The sequence below is a fragment of the Scophthalmus maximus genome, chromosome 7, assembly GCF_022379125.1.
Source record: "Scophthalmus maximus strain ysfricsl-2021 chromosome 7, ASM2237912v1, whole genome shotgun sequence".
Lineage (NCBI taxonomy): Eukaryota > Metazoa > Chordata > Actinopteri > Pleuronectiformes > Scophthalmidae > Scophthalmus > Scophthalmus maximus.
In genome coordinates this window covers 3,387,463-3,397,469 of record NC_061521.1, presented here as the reverse complement: position 1 = coordinate 3,397,469, position 10,007 = coordinate 3,387,463, and the positions used below count along the sequence as shown (strand labels likewise).

Below are 10,007 nucleotides of genomic sequence, written 5' to 3'. Positions count from 1 at the left end.
TCAGCACTCTGGTTTTGACTTTTATGAGGGTCGAGCAAAGATATATGATGCATGATATAAGCTATATATATTTTATTTATTCCAACAGCAGTGATGGTGATTGTGTGAGTACATAAAGACCACTGTGGACATAAAGACAGTAGAATGGATGAAGAAACATATGCGCCACTTGTCTCTTGTAAAATACTGTACTGTGCGTAAGTTATCACAAACCAAAAGAAATGGTTTTAAAACTTTTATAGACCACTCACAGTTGTTGGTTTTTGACAGATGGCGTTTATTCTCAGCAGGCATCTGACATTAGAATCGCTACAGAGTCCGCCACTCGGGGATTGGCAACTAAAGCTCCAGAGGGGGGACGACCAGAATGTGTAACAGGGACAGCGTAACGAACAGACCAAAAAAAAAAATGAAACAAGGAAATGAACCTTAGACCACTGAACACAACCTGCCGCCTGACTTGAGCAAAAGCTGCGTCCGTCGCGTTACCGGTGCCGCCCGTCTGGCCTTCCCGCCAACTCTGGTCCTCGCGTGAGACCGGTGGTCCCACAAAACGAACATTCAGTCAGATTTTTTTTAAATTTAATTTCTAAACACATCGTTTACATACATCGGATATGTATTTGAATAATGCCTACAGCTGCTGTTGCACAGAACATTCAAAACGAGGATGATCAGACGTGGTTCGGCTCACTAATCGGGCCCTTTCCTCTCACAAAAAAAAAAAAAAAAGAAGAAGATACTATTACGTATATATATATACAGTACATACACATTGCTACGGTACCAAGCGGACGTCACCTGGAGTCCATGACGAGAAGAAGCCCTCTGATAGGGTGAAGGGAGGTGAGCGCGGGACTTCAGTGAGTGTCAACAGCGACGTGTGCAGAGTGAACGTACGTTGGAAACGAGTGTAGAGCGTCCTCGAACGCTGAACCTGCTCATATTTAAAAGCAGGACTAAAGTGTACATGTCAAACACTAACATTACGTCAGTTTTTTCACAAGTGCTCAAGAGTTAAAGGAATAGTCGGACTTTTCGGGAAACACATTTGTTTGCCCGCTTGCGGTGAATAAGGCGAGTGGATCGATACTCTCCATATCTGTGTGTCGGTAGGCATGACGCTGCAGCTGAGAGCCAGTTAGCTCAGCAACCACAATTTGTCAACAAGACATCTTGTGTTTATTGTTGAGCTTTAGATGGGCTGGTGACGACAATTTCGTTACCGTTGGCCGGAGCCACGCGAATGGATTCCCTCGCGCTTCCAATCGTAATGCTCAGCTAAAGGCCGTAGTTGCACACCACGACACGACAGATACGAGAGCGCCATCGATCGTCTCGTCCAACTCTCGGCAAGGAAAAAAAAAACAACTCTCGCATTTCCCACGTTGTCAGACTTTTCCATGAAGCGGAAAGGTTACGGTGAAGAGTGTTCATGTTCGCGAGTGCAGCGCGGGACAGCAAACAACGATGAGTGGGGGGGGGGAGCGCGGGGACATTGGTCCCGCGTCGAGGGGCCCGAGAAACAATCCCAAGACACCGGAGAGCTGGGTTGTGAAGACCAGCTACCAACCTGTTAGCTCTGCCACCTTCTTCTCCTCCAACACTTTATCCTCCTCCCGTTTAATTCGCCCCTTTCTACACCAACGCACACTGCTGCCCTCTCCCTTGGGTCATTGTGCGTTTGTGGTTGGATTGTTTCCCGGTACAGCACTCAACATATGCGGAGCCGTGTTAAACGCCCCGTCAAGTGCAAGTACTTATCATGATCCACGGCGAAGAAGTGCCTACAGCGCGAGAGAGAGAGAGAGAGAAAAGAAGAAAGTTCATACTCCCGAGTCTCATTTACAATACGGTGAACTACTTCTGATGAGCAGAGGCCTCCGAGAACACAGAAGAACTATCGCTTTTACGTTCTCTTGAGACGACTTTAGTGTTTTCCTCTTGAAGGTTACATGGCAATGACTCTGTGTGTGTGTGTGTGTGTGTGTGTGTGTGTGTGTGTGTGTGTGTGTGTGTGTGTGTGTGTGTGTGTGTGCGTGTGTTATGGGGGGAACATTGGGCTTCGGAGGTTAGGGGTCAAAGTGCAGGGACGCGTCATCAGAAGATGCTGTTTGATGTCCTGTCCAAAGTCAAACCCAGCGGGCGGCGCTGTGTTGTGTTCAGGTACTCGCCACCTCGTCCGCATTGTCCACCGCCTCCAAGGTGCTGTCCAGTCCACCGCGTGCACGCCAGATCTTCACCGTCCGGTCACTGAGAGACGGGAACGCAGGAGGTTAATGTGGTGTCAAAGTCATGAGGCAGGTGGACACAGACAGAAGAGACACTCGGTTTGTCAAGAATTTGGTGAAACAGGATCGTGACTGTCAGGTTATGGAAGAGTCTCCGTCTGGGGGTCAGGTCTGAGGCCTCTGGAGTGTTTTTTACAACCTATCCAATTTCCCCAATTTGTTCTTATTCTTTGAACCAATGTTTCTCGTCTTTGACTTAAATATTTCCAAGGTCACGTTGTCGTCAGTCGCCCTATTGATTGGTTGCTGCATGTCAGGAAGGCGGGTCTCTAACTTGAACCGGCCAGAGGTGGATGGAAAGAAAAATGAGAAAAAGAGAAAGAGAAAGGGACCAAAATAGGGAGGAAAGACCAAAGAATGTGTTGAGAAGAAGAGTGAAGAAGAGTGAAACCCCCTGACAATGATGAATAATCCAATTGGGTTTTTTCATCAACTTTGAAATATTGCAAAACTTCAGCAAAACCCATTTTAAAATCCAGAGATGCAGAACGCCTTGATTATTGCAACAGACGTTTCTCCTGTATTAGTCCAAAAGCTCCAAAAGTTTTATTATTCCCTTTTTCCCAATTTTGTACATTGTTTGGACAAGTGCTCTATCTTTTGTTAACATCCAATATCATTTTTTCTGTGGATGCTGTGGATAGTTTCCTAAATCAAACAATGGACGTCCGGCACTGAATGAGGTTGCAACCCGTGGCCGCGTTTGTCGCCCACCAGAATGCCTGCTGACTGCTTTGTTCACTTGACTTAACACAGAACCTATTTTTTTCTTCCCCCGTTTCACAGGACGCATGCTGAGTTGGAAAATACATTGGTGCTCTCTCACCATCTACTGGTTTTGAAAGTGCACCATCCGGGTATTCGCTGAGCACTGCATGCTGCCATATTTGTCCATGTTAATGCTCTGGTGCAACCGAAAAATAGCAACTGTCTGGTCTATAAGTGTCAGTTGATGTTGATGTCCTCAGATCCAGAGGGAGAGGAATATGCTTTTTGGCTTCATAACTGCAGAACGCAAGAGTGGTAACACCCTTTGATCTGAGTTTTTGCAAAGTGAGCAGTAGAGAGTCTGTGGGGTCTACTTGAGACGTATTATATGAATAGCGAGGAGCAAGTCACAGAATAAATCTACGGTACAGAGAAGTACAAAAATCTTTATTTATCCTAAAACTTAACTAAAAGCCAATGGTGTGTGTGTGCGTGTGTGCGACTCACTCTGAGGCTGTAAACAGGTGGCTGCTGTTGGTAGAGATGCTGTTGATGGGGCTCTCATGACCCTTGAGCTCCCCCAGGGTCCCTAGTGTGTCCGTGTGCCACAGCTTGAGCACCCCGCCTCTGCAGCCGCTGAGCAGGGCCGGGGAGCCCGGGACGACGCCCAGCGCACACACCCAGTCGCGGTGAGCGCTCGGGACTTGCTGGCGGAGGGAAGGACGGATGCGGGGTTTGAAAAATCTTCACCATAATGTAACATAACATAGCAACATAACCGAGAACAGCCAATTCAAATGGCTTCCGTGTGTGACTCGATGTGACTCATCCCGTACCTGCAGCAGGTCTTTGCGGTCCAGGTCCCACTTCTTGATGCCGTTGTCCCGGGAGCCGCTGAACAAAATGTCCCCCTGCACCACCAGTGACTCGATGCCGTCGTAGTGCGGCGGCTCAAAGTTGTGTGTCGGGCCGATGCTCCCCAGGGAGCCCTCGGTCACATCGAACACCTGCAACAGCCAGGACGCCTCACGTTAAAGGTGGATATACATCCTGAAAAACACTTGGCTGTGAAGTCTACCAGCTTTATCGTCAAGTGTAACATACAGCAGATCTTTATTCACATCTTTAATATTGTTTTTTTATTGTGCTCAAGGCAATGTGACTTGCCTTTAATTGAATTCCTGAATGGGCTCAGAGGGAAAATACACGCACCTTAATGTAATGATCCTTGGACCCGGTGATCACCAGGTCCTGGTTGCCTCCGGTGTGATCCACAGTCAGACACATCACAGGGCCGAGGTGACCAGTAAGTTTCCCCGTGGAGGCAAATCTGACAGAGAAAAAAAAATGAACTGACACTTTGAAACCCTGTATCTGAATTTGGGCTACCACCGCCAACCACGAACACGATTAAAGGAAATTAAAAGGCAATTTTAACCTTTATGGGACAATGGTTAATCTGTGAGACTGTTATTGACTTAATGATCAAAATGACAATGTGTTCTTGCAGGTCCCATTGATTCAAAGTTATTGTGATTTTAATGAAGACTGACGTTTATCAACTGTTTTCATATTCTAAGAGGTCATCCATCAAAACTGACACCAGCGGGCTGGTGTGTGTGTGTGTGTGTGTGTGTGTGTGTGTGTGTGTGTGTGTGTGTGTGTGTGTGTGTGTGTGTGTGTGTGTGTAACCGGTGTAGTGGCATCATAGCGAGTGAAGAGGAAATGGGGAGAATGATAAACAGGCAGCAGGGTTCATGTTAGTCTGGGTTTCAATACACAACACTATGTACTGTGTGTAGAGTGGTAACTGAATTTTGACAGTAGCGTTACACCTGAAGTAAATCTCAAATCAAATTTTAACATGCTTTTATCAAACAAGGTCAGGTCATGACAGAAGTCCTACTTTTCACGTCAGGACCAGTCTCAAAGTTGAAATGATGGGATTGTAAACCGTCCAACGTTTCTCATATCTCAATAATATTAATACCTTCTCAGATCCCAGACTCGGACCGAGTTCCCGGCGGCGGCGTACAGCACTGTCCCGTTGGGGTTGAGGGCGATCTGGTTGATCTGGTTCTCTCCTGCCGGGATGGTGACGGTTCGGCTGGTGTTGGCCGCGTAGACGTCGCCAACATTCACCTGCCCAGACGACCTGCAGACACACGGATGCAACATGTACGGCGTGAGTATGCATGAGGTAATTGGGGGAGGGGCGGGGTGTTTAAAATAAACGGAGGCAACTCTCACACTCGCACTCACATCTTTGCAAGATTCAGCTTTCTACGCGTGAAGTCCCGATGAAATCATAACAACCTGATTTACATAACAGATGCAGTGTTGATGATTTGACAGGAAGCTTCGGAGCACACTGACAAACTAGGTACTCAAAGATATTTACAGAATCTTGTCGGATCGGAGTTTCGTACATAATGTACATTTTCAAATTTAAAAAAAAACTAAAACAACATGTGCAGAGAGGAAACGACCCATCTCGTTGGACAAGTTCTGCCGTATCAACGCACTATTCAACGCATGCGTTTACTCCACATCTCCTGTCCCTCAAAGCGCCTGTCGCTTTATATTTGAAGGAGACAAAGCATGACGGAACCAAGGCGCTGATGCAGAGTTCACTGTATCCATACTGGATGTGTTGAAAGTGCAATGGCAAAAGCGAAACCGCGCGTCCTGCCCAGCTGGCATCGCTGAACACGTATTTTCAATAGTCACACTCACGTTAACGTTCGAATGCACTTGGCCGAGTCCCGGATGTCCCAGACCTTGATGTAGGAGGTGGAGACGGTGAAGACCAGACTTGAGCAGTAGCGCACCGACACCACGTTGTTGGGGTGACCGGCCAGGGACATTATCTCCTGACCCGTCACCAGGTTCCACACCTTGCAGGTCCGGTCTGCGGGAGGACGGCGCCAGACATTAGACGCGATTAGAGGCAAAGGGAGCATGCTCAGAAGGGGAGGTCAAAACTAGAGCACCGGAGAACAGCTCAAGAACTTAGGTCCGAGCAGAGCTCACTGGTCGTCCAGAGAACCCGTTTGACAACAAAAGGCGACCGTGCCTTCCAATGCTCTTCCCACAGACTTACGCTGTGCAGCATCTGGTGACGCCTTTTAAAAAAAAACAACCGATCTTGTGCATTGTAGTGTTTGAATCAATCAATTTTTTCGACGTAATTTTATTTATGTGAAGGCCTGTGTGACTGTTCTGAGAAAGGTGCTATATTTAATAAATGTACTTCTTTACGTACAAGACTAACAGGATGTCTATCTTACAGTACAGCATACAACATATATGCCATTATTTAAAGTGCAGTACGTAGAGAGGGCAGCTACTGTATTTGTTGAAATAAGCAGCTGTTGGCATAAATGAGCGCTCCAGTGTAGCTGACTGCTTGTATATTTTAAGTTTTACTGTATGTACATGTCATTTGCTTTCATCACCTCATTTATCGACATGTTGTGCTTATGACAATCATAATTAATCCGCGTCAAGTTTTTTTTGCTGTTTATATGAGGTGTAATAAATCACTAGTGCTGTTAAGAAGGAGAGACGCAACGAATACTGACGAAGAGAATCCCGAGTGACGGAGGGAGGGAAGGAGGGGGGTGAAGGAAGGAAGGAAGGATGGAGGGAGGGAGGATCGTGGGAACTGACCTTTGGATCCGGTGAAGAGAAGGTCATCTGTGCAGTCGACACAGAGAACAGCTTTACTGTGTCCCTCTGCCACGTGGACGCACTGTAACGTCGCTGACCGGCCGCTCTTAGTGGACGGCACCGGGTTAATGACGCCCCTGGAAAACACACCCACTTCATTATCAACAGATGCAACATTTACAATAAGAGACACTAGTAATCTAAGAGGAGCAGAGATGTGAATCGGCGGAGTCATGCACAGCATGCAGCTCTCGCCGTGGATTAGCGTGATGCTGGAAATCAAAAAGAGAAAGAGTTGACATGGAGAGTCCGAAGGAAAGAAAGGAGAGAGACGTGAACAGTCACCAGGAACGAGAATCCAAAACACCCACCGTTACCTTCAGGCGCCTTTGCTTTCCAGCAAGCACAAGATAAACAACACCTGAGGAGACAACGAGCGACGATCACTGAAAGCGGCGGCGTTGGATCGTCGCGGGCCGCAAGTTCAATAGCATGGCAGGAACCCAGATCGATCACGTATTGGTCCGCTCATGTTGACAAACTGCAATCTGATGGGAGTGATTGTACAATGACTGCTCTCTTTACAGTTGTATCTATCAGTATCAGTGGAGAGGCAGGAGGAGGTGGGCGGCGAATCAAACGTCCGGACGTCGCTATCCACCAGTTGTGGATGAATGAAGTTCAAATGGCCCGGGAGTGTGAAAAATGAAAGCTCCGCTGAAACGGAAAAAAAGGGCCTAATGAACAGAGAGGATTGCTGAGACTCGGTAGCCGTAATAAGCTTAACAGAGCACACAGTCTGGGTTTCCATTGATCCCAGGTTATCAAATCTTTGTGTTCAGCCACGTCATCTGGTCGTGTGTCGGGCTCTCGCACAAGGACGCGGCGGCGGCGGCGGCGTGGGATGAAACCCCTGGAGGACTCTGGTTAACCAGATCAACTGCTCCTCGGCCTTGCAATCACGCTCAAACCCCCGCGAGCTTCGTCCATGCAAAAAGGAAAAGAAACGAAAAGTAGGCTGAGGATGAGAAAAGGCTGGAATACACCCCGTGTGCACCGGTGTTCTACATTCGCCGCAACCCCCCGTACACAAGAGGTGCAGTCTTTAAAAAAAAGCACCACGTGACAAGAAAAATACATAAAGTTATACTTGGGTGGGTCGGAGGGAGGACGTGAAACAGCGTGGTGGACGGTGTGGCTGGAGCACAGGTGGAGGCATCCGTTCAGCCTGGAACGGAAGGGAATAAACTACTTCGAGTTCCATCCGTTTTTTTCCGTCGTAGTTACTTATTTGGTCGAACTTAAGTTCAAGCGGAGCTAGTGCCTCCTCACGAAGGCATTTAAAAACTGCAATAATCATGTGACTTCGGGTCTGCTAGTATATAATACGGGACCGTACCCGAGGTGAAGAGTAAAGTAGAGTGAAGAGTAAACTATTGGCGGTTTATTCTGTAGCAATGGAAAGCTGACAGGACTGTCCATTTCTACACAGCCACACTTACGCATTTACAAGCTGAGAGCTTATTTTGTGCTTTTTTTATGCATTTTAAAAATAAATCTGGCAGCTGACTTTCCAAAAACCCAAATGCACTGATAAGGAACCATTCCAGGCCAATCCCTACTGCACCATCATGTCCACGATAATGTAAACGACCCTAAACATTGTTTCGTAATTATTGCTCTCTGTTATTTTAAATGTTCCTTTAATTGTTAAGTGCATCTAGGCCATGTCAAATGGTGATTTTACACGACATGTTCCCCCCCTGCCACGTGTTGAACGAGAATCTAGTTACTAGATGTTTACCCGTCACCGGCAGGTCTGTCCAAACTGCTTTCCTATTGCACTCATTTACAACTGATGGGAAGCAAAGCAACGGCTGCATGGAAGGTGGAAAAATACATCTGCACACATATGATACGCTTTGTAAATAAATGATCGGTAATCATACGCCTTCAAACGTGAGCTTCCACTCGTATGGTATCAGGACAGTTACCTAATAATAATAATAAAAGTGATGACAATACTACTCTATGAAATCAAAACGCGTTTCCTTAATGTAGCCATGACACGTTCGCCTCATGGCTACATTAAGGAAATACACCTTTACTCCAGAAACGAGGCGCTGGCCAGCATTTGACAAACTGACAGATCTTGGAGTGGACTGCCCCTGCTCATCCCTAGCAGCTCTAATCGGACTCCCTGGCAGGCTCGTGTCAATTTGCCTTATCTTGAGTTCTTTACTTGTAGGACACGTGCCGTACGCCCCCAGATACCCCTGTCATATGGTTGAACTCCACGATGTGGTTACCGGGACGAGCGGCAGGAGCGAGAGAGAGTGGAAGTGCTGGGCTGCTCTTCGGGGCTGCTGTGAAGGAAGAGTAGCGCTGCCAGTTAGGCCGTGGCATAATTCAAGTGTGTGCTAAGCTGTTTACGCACTGACGGCGGAAGTGTGGGAGGACTGCAGGAAGACAGACGGGCAGCGCATATGCTGCATTCACGTCATAGGCGGGCGATCGTCAAGACAGCTCGACAGTGAAGTGTTCACGCAGTCGGAGTGGTCGTCTGAAGCTGCACACGACATCACCGTGGTGTCCTGCTCACTCTGCTGCACTAGGCTTATCGGCTTGGACGTTTCACCTCAGTGTCATTCTGTTAAAAAGTGGCTCCTGTCTCACCACAAAACCCCACAATAGAATCTTACCACACCCTAGAGAGATTTAGTAGCATGGTTTCACCAAATTAAAATTGAAAGGGCGTTATAATCCTTCCAACAGACCCTCCTCAAATGTTGGCAAGCGGAAGCATTTGTTTTTTTAGAGGCTGTTCATTGTAACAAGCGAAAATGTCCTGCAGAAAGCAGTTTTTGTTAAGCTGTAAAAAAAATAAAAAATAATAATAATACTTGCAGCTTAAATTTAACAATAAGCCGATGTTGCGTGAATCAATAATGCTCAGACACCAGAGGAAAAAAAACAATTCTTCTTCTTAGATTCTCATTCATTAAAAATGTCATGTTTAGCCAGAGGGTGGTTGCAGAGTAAATGCGTCCTGGGGCCCAATGCGCCAAACACACAGTGTAACTGTCTGGTCAGGGATTCTTTCTTCACATGTGAGTTCCTTCTCTGTCCCCATGAATCCTTTACAAGTCAAAAAAAACGAAAAAACGAAAAAATTATTCGGAGTCAATAGAGTGGCATATATGCTATAATATATAGCTATATGACACGAATGCAGGGATATTCAGTTCTCGTTCTGACCACATGCACTCACAGACTGAACATGCCTGTTTCAGGTTGGCAAACAACACATTAAATACTTATTACTCAGTATCATTT

At 46.8% G+C, this 10,007-nt stretch overlaps 1 protein-coding gene across 7 annotated transcripts in view; it reads right to left on the bottom strand.

Annotated features, from left to right (window-relative positions):
- Positions 1–256: 256 nt before the first annotated feature.
- The window catches only part of kif21a (kinesin family member 21A), a 52,163-nt gene continuing 42,412 nt past the window's right edge, over positions 257–10,007 (bottom strand). For all 7 annotated transcript variants that reach the window (XM_035642866.2, XM_047333359.1, XM_047333362.1 and 4 more), the window contains 7 exons: positions 6,672–6,808; positions 5,736–5,910; positions 4,990–5,154; positions 4,212–4,329; positions 3,836–4,006; positions 3,507–3,706; positions 257–2,253 (listed from right to left, as the gene is read on the bottom strand). In XM_035642866.2, coding sequence (XP_035498759.1) covers positions 2,163–2,253; positions 3,507–3,706; positions 3,836–4,006; positions 4,212–4,329; positions 4,990–5,154; positions 5,736–5,910; positions 6,672–6,808 — 1,057 coding nt within the window. In that variant the 3' untranslated portion in view covers positions 257–2,162. The remainder of the gene's footprint in view (positions 2,254–3,506; positions 3,707–3,835; positions 4,007–4,211; positions 4,330–4,989; positions 5,155–5,735; positions 5,911–6,671; positions 6,809–10,007) is intronic.